The following is a 12,144-nucleotide window of genomic DNA, read 5'->3' as shown; positions in this document are numbered from 1 at the left end:
GGGGCCTCTCCTCCCCATTCTGTCCATAGAGGAGGAGGCGAGTGCTACTCTTGTTGTGATAATCTCTGAGCGGTTAGACTCGATTTAACCCTCTCTGGGGGAGATTCCACCAAAAAGCAGCAGAGTAGCAAAAGCAAAAGCTTTCAAGCGCAGCAGTTACTTACACGGGGTGAGCAAGAGAAGCCTTTCAGCTTAGGATGGCAATCGATTGCAGAGTCTCAGGAAAAGTTCAAAAAGTATTTATTCAGGTAAAAAGAACTCTATTGTAGATAGAAAGGCTTGGGAGCTGTCTAGTCTACTCTAGACTGGTTTCTAAGGAAAAATAAGAAAGGAAAAATAACAAACATCTAAACAGTTACATCTTGCCAGGAGAGATGGCAGGACACTGCTTGTTAGCTAGAAGAACAAAGGGAGAAAAGAGAACCAAAATGGTTCCAACCTGATGGTCCAGTTTATTGGGGCCATAAAAGACATTCTGACCAATGAGAAGTTAGTGTCCCTGAAGATTCACATTTCTACTAACTTCAAAGTAAGGGATGTGATGTAAACAGGATAGAGTGAAACACAGTAAAGCCTGTCTAGGCCTGCTTTGGAAACAGGGAAAGGGTTCCCTCAATCTAACTCTATCATCTATCTGACTACATCTCGACTTGAGTCGTCCAGGATGATTCCCAACAATTCTTACTCAGAATGGATGGGAAGGGGCTTCCCTTGGGATCTTTCTGCAAGGCCCCAGGCATGTGTGATGGGGAACCTCAATGCCATGCAGGATAACACTGGGCATGGATTGGGGAGGGGACGGAGGAGGGGTGAGTGGAGACTCCCCCCCCCAGGAGATCCAGGGTGGGAGGGAGGGGTCGAGGCCCAGCCCCCTGGGGACCCCCAAGCGGATGTTGGACACCCAGTGACCCCTGCAGAGCTCTAGAGCCGGAGTGGGCAGCACCATTATTATTATTATTATTATTATTATTAATTATTTATACCCTGCCACCATGTCCCAGAGGGACTCGGGGCGGCTCACAGAACACTCCAAGGTGTGACATGCAAAATACAACAAGTGCAAAACAAAAACATAAACCATCAACATAGATAGCATCCCAAATTCACAGGACCCCATGCTTAAAAACAATAAAATACAGTGATTGCTGTAGGTAAAAACAGCAGTATTTGATTTCAGAATTGTAATGTGCTAATATTTGATCTCAGAATTGTCAAGCGCTTGATAGAGAATCGGAAGGTCCTCCTATGTATTACTAAGGAATCAAAAATGGTTGAAGGCTTGTTGGAAAAGCCATATCTTTAATTGTGTGCTGAAGGTTTGGAGGTGGGGGCTAACCTGATCTCCCTTGGGAGTGTTGGGAATTGACGAGCCGCTAAACTCTAATCATCCTCTTTATGAGGTAAATTCCCATTAAAATAACAGAGTAAAATGCAGCGGTGAGACTTACGGGGTGTGAGTTTGGAAGGCCTCTGTGTCTTCAGGAAGGCAAAGGAATGCAAAGTTAGCTTAAAAGTTTAAAAGCATTTATTGAGGTAAAAAGAAATCCATTGATAGATAGAAAAGGTTTGGAGCTAACTAGCTAATCTATCCTGTTCTAATACACATAGATGGATCAAAACAACAATAGCTACATCTTGACTAGTAGAGCGGACAATATGTGTCCTCTCTGGCACAAAGCAGGAAGATGGAATGGTGACCAAGTTTGATGGGTCGCTTCTTCTCTAGGGCCATAAACATTCCAAAAGCCCAATTGGGGAAGTTACATCAAAGCCCTGGGAGAGATCACATTTCTAAAGCATCAAAGGATGGGGTTGACCTAAACAGGACAGGAAAGAGGAAACAATAGTGAAGCCAAATCAAAGCATGCATAGAACTGGGAAAGGTGTCCCTAACTCTTTTTCTAGGCTTCCTATCTAACCATAGAGACTTAAGCAGTGCAGGATGACATTTTTCCAAAAGGGAGGACATTCTAGAGTCGGGGGGGGGGGGCCACCACTGAGAAGGCCCTCTCTCGTTCCCACCAACCACACTTGAGACGGAGGTGGGACCGAGAGTAGGGCCTCCCCAGTAGAGCTTAAAGCCCGTGCCGGTTCATAGAAGGAGATGCGGTCTCAAAGATAGGTTGGACCTGAAGCCGTGGAATGATGCGAATCCAAAGCACCTAGAGGGAGGGGTCTTTGGGGTGGGGATTGCGTCCCAAGGATTGGGTCAGCCGCACCCCCTTTTGCCTCTGCCTGCCTGCCTTTGAGTTTGCACACGCTCTAACACGAGAACCCCCTGCGCTTCGGGGGTGAGGGGCTCTCCCTCCCCGTCTGTCTGTCTGTCCGTCTGTGTGTCCGGCCTGTCCTGTCTCTGCCCTCTGACCTCTGCTTCCCTCTCTGCTCTGCCCTCTCGCTGCCTCCTCCTCCTCCTCCTCCTCGTAGCCCAGGGAGCGGGACGTGATCCGGAACCTGCGGCTGGTGAGTTGGGCCTTCTTCTCCGTCTCTTCTTCTTTCTCCCTTCGCCCCTCGGCTTCCTCTGCATGGCTCTGCGGACACCCCTCCGCCCTGGACACTGCGCCCGCTTGACCAGAGGCTGGCCTGGCATCTGGGGATGGGGCCGGGCTGTGGCGTAGGCTGGTGAGCAGCCTGCTGCAATAAATCACTCTGACCATGAGGTCATGAGTTCGAGGCCAGCCCATGTCAGAGTGAGCACCCATAAATTAAAAAATAAAATATAGCCCCTGCTCATTGCTGACCTAGCAACCCGAAAGATAGTTGCATCTATCAAGTAGGAAATAAGGTACCACTTATAAAAGTGGGGAGGCAAATTTAACTAATTTACGACGTTGGAATGAGAAAGTGCCTTCGCAGTGGATGATGAAGCAGCTGCTCCCCCCTGTGGCCAGAATCGAACATCGCCTCAGGAGAAGGTTAAATTGCCTCTGCGTCTGTCTCTGTCTGTGTATATGGGCATTGAATGTTTGCCCTATATGTATATGCCCTGGGTCCCCTTTGGGTGAGAAGGGCGGAATATAAATACTGTAAATAAATAAATAAATAAAGGGGGAGGTGGGCACTCTTGACCCCTAACTCCTTCCCACTATTGACTGGGTAGCTCACCTGATCCAGCATGGCTCCTCCTTGCCCTCCCCAGTGCCTTGGATTGTGGCCTTGTTTATTTATTTACTTTATTTACAGTATTTATATCCCGCCCTTCTTTCTCACCCCGAAGGGGACTCAGGGCGGATTACAATGAACACATATATGGCAAACATTCAATACCAACAGACAAACAGTATACATTAGACAGACTCAGAGGCATTTTTAACATTTTTCCAGCTTCACAATTCCGGCCACAGGGGGAGCTGTTGCTTCACCGTCCAGTAGTGGCTGTACTTCCTCATTCCTTTCCTCGTGTTTTGCTGGCAGTTTTATGGTGTTGTAAATTAGCCTCCCGCATAAAGCGTCCCTAAATTTCCCTAATTGACAGATGCAACTGTCTTTCGGGGCTGCATAGGTCCAGTAGTGGCTGTACTTCCTCATTCCTTTCCTCGTGTTTTGCTGGCAGTTTTATGGTGTTGTAAATTAGCCTCCCGCATAAAGCGTCCCTAAATTTCCCTAATTGACAGGTGCAACTGTCTTTCGGGGCTGCAAGCAGGGGCTATTAATGGTCGGAGGCTTAACCCGACCCGGGCTTCGAACTCATGACCTCTCGGTCAGTGATTTATAGCAGCTGGTTACTAGCCAGCCACCTGTGGTCATCCAGTGTCCAGTTGCTTTGGGGTCTGCGCTTTGGGATGGGGAGGGGGAGGCTCCTGCTTTGGCAGCTCTTCTTAACACACACACACCCCCCCCCCCCACTTTGAGCAAGGCCTGCTGTGACTCTGCTCCCGTCCTGTGCTGCAACGTGGTCAAGGGATGGAGCCGTGTCTCTTGTGTGTCCCTGCGTGTTCCTGCGTGTTCTGCACAGGAAATGTGGGAGGGAAGGGCGGGGGGGGGGGGGCATTGTCTTCATTCCAGACGCCTCACTCACTGAGAGGAAGCCGTGGGGGAACCACGGGGAGGGGGCCATTTCCCACCATTGTTCTCGAACGGGTGGGAATCGCGTCAGAAGGGGGAGATGCGGGCTGGGCCCATCCCATCTGCTTGGCCTGGAAAAGGGAAAGGGGGGGGGGGCTTTTAGGAGATGTGTCCAGGTGTGGACCCCAGTGGGATCCTGACCCCCCCCTTTCCTCCATCTCCCCCCCCCTTCAGCCCCGCGAAAAGGGCCGCATGCGCTTCCACAAACTCCAGAATGTGCAGATCGCTCTGGATTACCTGAAGCACCGGCAGGTGAGTTGACATTGACCAGGTGGGTTCAAGGGAGGGGAAGGCCGTCCTTATGTTGGGAGGGGGCTTGGACCCTCCCAGTGACCCCTCCCCCCCACCTCGCTTTCCCAGGTGAAACTGGTCAATATCCGGAACGATGACATTGCGGACGGGAACCCCAAGCTGACGCTGGGCCTGATATGGACCATCATCCTCCACTTCCAGGTGAGTTGAGATGAAGGGTTTTTATTCTTTTTGGTTAATGTGCAAATATTACAATTGGTGCATGTTATTGTTATTGATGTATTGTATATTGTTATTGTTTTGTATTTGATATTTCTGTGAGCCGCCCCGAGTCCCCTTCGGGGGAGATGGTGGCGGGATACAAATAAAATTATTATTATTATTATTTTATTATGACACAGCAAACAAGATAGATATGCTGGATTTCGTATCACAAAATCACAAGTCAAACACTTCCCAAGTGTCTAGGACTGTGTGATGTATTATTATTATTATTATTATTATTATTATTATTATTATTATTATTATTATTTTATTATGACACAGCAAACAAGATAGATATGCTGGATTTCGTATCACAAAATCACAAGTCGAACACTTCCCAAGTGTCTAGGACTGTGTGATGTATTATTATTATTATTATTATTATTATTATTATTTTATTATGACACAGCAAACAAGATAGATATGCTGGATTTCGTATCACAAAATCACAAGTCGAACACTTCCCAAGTGTCTAGGACTGTGTGATGTATTATTATTATTATTATTATTATTATTATTATTATTATTATTATTTTATTATGACACAGCAAACAAGATAGATATGCTGGATTTCGTATCAGAAAATCACAAGTCAAACACTTCCCAAGTGTCTAGGACTGTGTGATGTATTATTATTATTATTATTATTATTATTATTATTTTATTATGACACAGCAAACAAGATAGATATGCTGGATTTCATATCACAAAATCACAAGTCAAACACTTCCCAAGCGTTTAGGACTCTGTGATGTATTTTCGGATGATGTGCCCAGATCCCAGTCGGGTGGCCTTTTGCAGCTGGCAGATTGTAATTTTGTCAATGTCTATTGTTTCCAAATGCCAGCTGAGATCTTTTGGCACGGCATCCAGTGTGCCCGTCACCACCGGGACCACCTGCACTGGTTTCTGACAGTCTTTGAATTATTATTATTATTATTATTATTATTATTATTATTATTAAGGGTGGAGGGAGAACCAGGGTCTGACCCAATCAAGGTGAAGGGCAGACCCCTGCTATCGATCCTGGGGAGGGGGATCTCCTCCTTTAGCTGCTGCTTATTTATTTATTTATTTATTTACAACATTTATACCCCGCCCTTCTCACCCGAGGGCACTCAGGGCGGCTTACAAAAATTGGCAAAATTTAAAGCCCAAAATGCAATCATAAAAACAAAACAATATAAACAGATCCATTAATAACATTGTTAAAACACATTATAAAAGCCTTTAAAACATATATATAATTAATTCCATTCGTCCGAGATTCTCATGCTTCATCCTTAAATCAGGCCGTGTCAACTTTGTCATTGTCAACTCTGCTTGCCCACCTTCCCCCCCCCCTTTTGTCCAGCTTTGTGGCTGGTGCCCAAGGTGCAAGGCCAGGGGACAGAATGGCTGCCAATGCCATGAGGGTTGGGCATAAGGGAGCCCCTGGGTGGGTGGGTGGGTGGGTAGGGAGGGGGCTGCACACAAAGGCCCCCTCCCCACATATCTGTTGTACTCCAAGGATAGGAAGCACCCCTCTGTACTTAACACCAGTGTTCAACGTGAAATAGCAAAGCAGTTTATTGAAGAATGTATACGGAAAGCAGTGCTGCAAAACAGAATAAGAAACAAAGTCAACATGTCAGAAATAGTCCACAGAATTCACCGTACAGGAATAGCATCAAATGCCAGGAAGACATCCAAAACATGAGATTCAGGAACAATCCTTAGAACTTAAAAGCATGGAACATGAGCAACAGGAAACACGGAACTAGAAATCCCTTAACAGGCTTGGCTTGCAAGGAGCTGTATCCTCAAAATCCAACGTTGACCAGACGGGTGAAAAAGCCTTTTGGTCTTGCTAATATAGACAAAAAAGCATGCCTTCTCCCCTCAGAAACTGATAAGGACTTTTTGGCTAACAAGCGCCTTGACTTTTGCAAACTTTGTTGAGCAGCCCTGTGTTGACTAAAGGTAACCCTCCTATCTAACCGCTCATTAGACTCTGCACCTGGAGTCTCCTCCTCTGAGCTCATCTCTGCTTCTGACCCTGCTTCCCTAGCAAATGGCCTCTTCGGAATGTGACCTTCGGATTCAGACAGAGACTGCTAAATTTCAGGGCGTAAAATCTCCTGCTGCCGATTCTCCTGCTGACTTGCAGGCCCAGAATCCCCAGTGACATCAGGCTCAGGCAGAATCAAAGACTGAACTATAGCAAAACCTTCCCTAGGGGTGGACGCCCAAACAGGGGGATTTGAGGAGGGGGAGGCCCGAGAGCCCCCTTTCAGCCTCCTTTTTGCCAGGAGGGGTTTCAGGAGAGGCCACCCCCCCCCTCGTTTTTCCAAGGCCTGAGGCATGGTTGCCGTTGCTGCTGTGTCTGCAGGGTGTGGCTCAGGCGGCGTTGGGTGGAGGGGGGCAGGAATGTGGGCCGGGCCCCCCTTTTCTCTGGGCAGAAGAAAGCAGAACACGATCCTGTGGTTTCCGGAGGGTGACTCACCCGGCGTTCGGGGACACCCGCTTTTTCCATTCCGTGGCAGCACCACTCCTCCCGCGGCCTGCGAGTGCTTGAGGGCCCCGCCCGGCAAGGAGTGCCCCACCCTCCTTTTTGCGGGCATGTTGGAGGGGGTCCCCTTTGTAGTCCTTGGGGAGAAACTCACAGTCGAGTGGGGGGTTTTGTAGATCAAAAGATGGCCAATGGCAGTGATAATAATAATAACCATAATTATGGAGCCTCTGGTGGCCTAGGGGATAAAAGCCTTGTGACTTGAAGGTTGGTTTGCTGACCTGAAAGCTGCCAGGTTCGAATCCTGTTACCAGGTGAGTATATAGCGGAACCAGCAACGTCCAGTTAACACCATGTGGAAAAGACTCAGACCAGGCAAAGGAATTTAAAGAACAAAGGAACTTTACTTGTTGAGTTGAAGTTAAATAAACAGTTCAGCAATCGTACAATGTCCTTGTAGTTGCATAGGATCAATAACTAATCAATCAGCATTCAATATATACAGCATAGCATATTTAAACTGCTACTTGACCGTAGCTAGAGAGAGCCGGTCTTTTTCTGTGCTCTCCCTGCAAGCTCAAAATTCCCAACTGTCAAATTCAGCCATCTGCCAGCAAACTGATACATTGTTTGAGGCATGGCTTGCCTCTGCAAAACTCAGCTCCCTTTATTTTGCAGAAATCTTATGCAAACAACTTTTGCAAGGATTTCTTTACACACACACATAGCAATTTGGCGCAATAAATCCCACCCGGGGAGAGTGTGGATGAGCTCCCTCTCTCAGCTCCAGCTCCATGCGGGGACATGAGAGAAGCCTCCCACAAGGATGGTAAAAACATCAAAACATCCAGGCAATGTCCCGTGGGCAACGTCCTTGCAGACGGCCAATTCTCTCACTCCAGAAGCAACTTCGGTTACTCCTGACACAAAACAAAAAAACATAATTATCATAATAATAATGAACTTTATTTTTTCCCCGTCACCATCTCCAAAAAGGGCACTCGTAATGTGACAATACACATGGTTCAGTAAAATACAATACTATTGGGCAAATGGGCTTATTAACAAAAGACCTCCATAAACGTACAGCAGAGTAACTCTGCAGCAGCGTGACGCAACACCAGTAGCCAAAAGTGATAAATAGAGCAAAAACACACAGACCAATGCTATCTGTTCCTTTGGAGGCTTTTCTTTGTAGCCAAACAATATAGTTGCGCTATTTACAAAAACAGGATTTCCATAACGCAAAGAAAGTTCTTAATACTTCCTTCTTTGCTTCCACTCTGGGCTTCTTTCTCATGCAAATCAACAGCTTCGCTCTCACACCGAACTTACACAGGAGCTTTACACACAAGGCCTTCAACCTGGGGCTTTCTCACCAAGGCTTCTCACACTGGCCTTCTCACACTGAGGCATTCTCACACTGAGGCCTCTTAACACTGGAACCTACTAACACTGAGGCCTACCTCACCCGGAGGCCTCTTCATACTGAGGCCTACTCACACACTCTGAGGCCTCTCTCAGACTGAGGCCAAGTCAGCTACAGGCACATCTGCTAATATTGAACTGCAGCTTATTTAGTTTATTTACAAAAACAAGGTTTCCATAACACAAATAAAGTTCTTTATATTTCCTTCTTTGGTTCCACACTGGACTTCTTTCTCATGCAGACAAACAGCTTCACTCTCACACCGAACTTACACAGGAGCTTCACACACAAGGCCTTCAATCTGTGGCTTCTCTCACCAAAGCTTCTCACACCAGGCCTTCTTACTCTGAGGCATTCTCACACTGAGGCCTCTTAACACTGGAGCCTACTAACACTGAGGCCTACCTCACCCTGAGGCCTCTTCATACTGAGGCCTACTCACACACTCTGAAGCCTCTCTCAGACTGAGGCCAAGTCAGCTACAACTACACCTGCTTATATTGAACTGCAGCTTATTTAGTTTATTTACAAAAACAAGGTTTCCATAACACAAATAAAGTTCTTTCTACTTCCTTCTTTGGTTCCACACTGGACTTCTTTCTCATGCAGACAAACAGCTTCACTCTCACACCGAACTTACACAGGAGCTTCACACACAAGGCCTTCAATCTGTGGCTTCTCTCACCAAAGCTTCTCACACCAGGCCTTCTTACTCTGAGGCATTCTCACACTGAGGCCTCTTAACACTGGAGCCTACTAACACTGAGGCCTACCTCACCCTGAGGCCTCTTCATACTGAGGCCTACTCACACACTCTGAAGCCTCTCTCAGACTGAGGCCAAGTCAGCTACAACTACACCTGCTTATATTGAACTGCAGCTTATTTAGTTTATTTACAAAAACAAGGTTTCCATAACACAAAGTTCTTTCTACTTCCTTCTTTGCTTCCACACTGGGCTTCTTTCTCAAGCAGATAAACAGCTTCGCTCTCAGACCGAACTTACACAGGAGCTTCACACAGTAGCTCTACACACAAGGCCTTCAACAGGTGGCTTCTCTCACCAAAGCTTCTCACACTGAGGCATTCTCACACTGAGCTCTGTTAACACTGGAGCCTACTGAGGCCTACCTCACCCCGAGGCCTCTTCATACTGAGGCCTACTCACACACTCTGAGGCCTCTCTCAGACTGAGGCCAAGTCAGCTACAGGTACACCTGCTTATATTGAATTACAGCTTATTTAGTTTATTTATAAAGACAAGGTTTCCGTAACACAAAGAAAGTTCTTTCTACTTCCTTCTTTGCTTCCACTGGGCTTCTTTCTCATGGAGATAAACAGCTTTGCTCTCACACCGAACTTACACAGGAGCTTCACACAGGAGCTTCACACACAAGGCCTTCAACCTGGGGCTTCTCTCACTAAAGCTTCTCACGCCGGGCCTTCTCACACTGAGGCATTCTCACACTGAGGCATTCTCACACTGAGGCCTCTTAACACTGGATCCTACTAACACTGAGGCCTACCTCATACTGAGGCCTACTCACACACTCTGAGGCCTCTCTCAGACTGAGGCCAAGTCAGCTACAGGTACACCTGCTTATATTGAATTGCAGCTTATTTAGTTTATTTATAAAGACAAGGTTTCTGTAACACAAATAAAGTTGACTTCAATCTGGGGCTTCTCACACACTGCCTCTCTCACCCTGAGGCATTCTAACACGGAGGCCTTCTCACTCCTTGGGACAAGGTTCGCTTGTTTTGACCTACTCACTCCTTCTAACGGGCTTCGGCTTACTAAGCGACAGGCAGACCTGCTGATATTGAAGGGAAGAGGCAGCTTTTGCTGAGTCATTGCATCCATTTAACGCTTTCAGTGCTGGACTCACATTTTTGTCATTAAAAATACCTAGTTAATTTTTTGATATTTCTGACAAATACTTCCATACAAAAGGTAAAAACATCATTTCCATCATCAAAGCATAAAGCAATAACGCAATAAAATCAATCCACCCTCAAATAAACGTCGATAAAACGCAATACGATAATTATGAGACGTGGAATTAATAGCAACCAACCAGTCATAGAAAGTGTGTTCAGTGAAAAAATAATTGGATCTACACATGTTTTGTTGCACCTTATGGGCTGTGTACCTATTGAAAAACTCGAGGCTGGAGGTTCTTCCGCCCTCCCTTTCCAAGGCGCAGGGGTCATTGGGGAGGGGGCTGTGGCCGCTGTGACCCCCCCGGCCCCCTATTTACTGTGCCCTCCCCGCTCAATAGATCTCGGACATCCAGGTGAGCGGCCAGTCGGAGGACATGACGGCCAAGGAGAAGCTGCTGCTCTGGTCCCAGCGCATGGTGGAGGGCTACCAGGGCATGCGCTGCGACAACTTCACCACCAACTGGCGGGACGGGCGCCTCTTCAACGCCATCATCCACCGACACAAGTAAGCAAAGGGGGGGGGGGCTTTCTCAAGAGGCGCATTTGGGGTGCCATGGTGCTTTCACAGTCTGCAAATCCCAGGATTCCAGAGTAGGAAGACAAGACAGTTCAAACCGTTTTGGACTTCAACTCCCACCATTCCTAATAGCCTCAGGCTCCTTCCCTGGGAGATGTAGTTTTGCAAGGTCTGGGTGCATCCAATACCAATGCATTTTGATCCCACTTCCAAGGCAGAAGGATAAGGAATGCTGGGAGATGTAGTTTTGCAGGGTCCGGGTGCGTCCGATACCAATGCATTTTGACCCCACTTCCAAGGCAGAAGAATAAGGAATGCTGGGAGATGTAGTTTTGCAAGGACTGGGTCCATCCTATACCAGTACAATTGATCCCACTTCCAAGTCATAAGCCCAGGGAATGCTGGGAGACGTAGTTTTGTAAGGTCCAGGTGCATCCAGTACCAATGCATTTTGACTCTACTTCCAAGGCACAAGGGAATGCTGGGAGATGTAGTTTTGCAAGATCAAAGTGCATCCAATACCAATGCATTTTGATCCCACTTCCAAGGCTGAAGGATAAGGAATGCTGGGAGATGTAGTTTTGCAAGGACTGGGTGCATCCGATACCAATCCATTTTGACCCCACCTCCAAGGCTGAAGGCCAGGGGATGCTGGGAGATGTAGTTTTGCAAGGACTGGGTGCGTCCGATACCAATCCATTTTGACCCCACTTCCAAGGCTGAAGGATAAGGAATGCTGGGAGATGTAGTTTTGCAAGGTCTGGGTGCATCCAATACCAATGCATTTTGACCCCACCTCCAAGGCTGAAGGCCAGGGGATGCTGGGAGATGTAGTTTTGCAAGGACTGGGTGCATCCAATACCAATCCATTTTGACCCCAATGCAGATTCCAAGGCTGAAGGATAAGGAATGCTGGGAGATGTAGTTTTGCAAGGACTGGGTGCATCCAATACCAATGCATTTTGACCCCACCTCCAAGGCTGAAGGCCAGGGGATGCTGGGAGATGTAGTTTTGCAAGGACTGGGTGCATCCAATACCAATGCATTTTGACCCCACCTCCAAGGCTGAAGGCCAGGGGATGCTGGGAGATGTAGTTTTGCAAGGACTGGGTACATCCGATACCAATCCATTTTGACCCCAATGCAGATTCCAAGGCTGAAGGATAAGGAATGCTGGGAGATGTAGT

At 47.2% G+C, this 12,144-nt stretch overlaps 1 protein-coding gene across 1 annotated transcript in view; it reads left to right on the top strand.

Moving 5' to 3' along the window:
• Positions 1-12,144, top strand: part of plec (plectin) — a 309,701-nt gene that overhangs the window by 177,309 nt on the left and 120,248 nt on the right. Inside the window, exons 4-6 of the mRNA XM_062979321.1 lie at positions 4,237-4,314; positions 4,423-4,515; positions 10,779-10,945. Of these exons, the coding sequence (XP_062835391.1) occupies positions 4,237-4,314; positions 4,423-4,515; positions 10,779-10,945 (338 nt within the window). The remainder of the gene's footprint in view (positions 1-4,236; positions 4,315-4,422; positions 4,516-10,778; positions 10,946-12,144) is intronic.

This window comes from Anolis carolinensis, chromosome 4 (assembly GCF_035594765.1).
Source record: "Anolis carolinensis isolate JA03-04 chromosome 4, rAnoCar3.1.pri, whole genome shotgun sequence".
Lineage (NCBI taxonomy): Eukaryota > Metazoa > Chordata > Lepidosauria > Squamata > Dactyloidae > Anolis > Anolis carolinensis.
The sequence above is the reverse complement of the archived record's forward strand: the minus strand, read 5'-3'. Positions and strand labels throughout refer to the sequence as shown.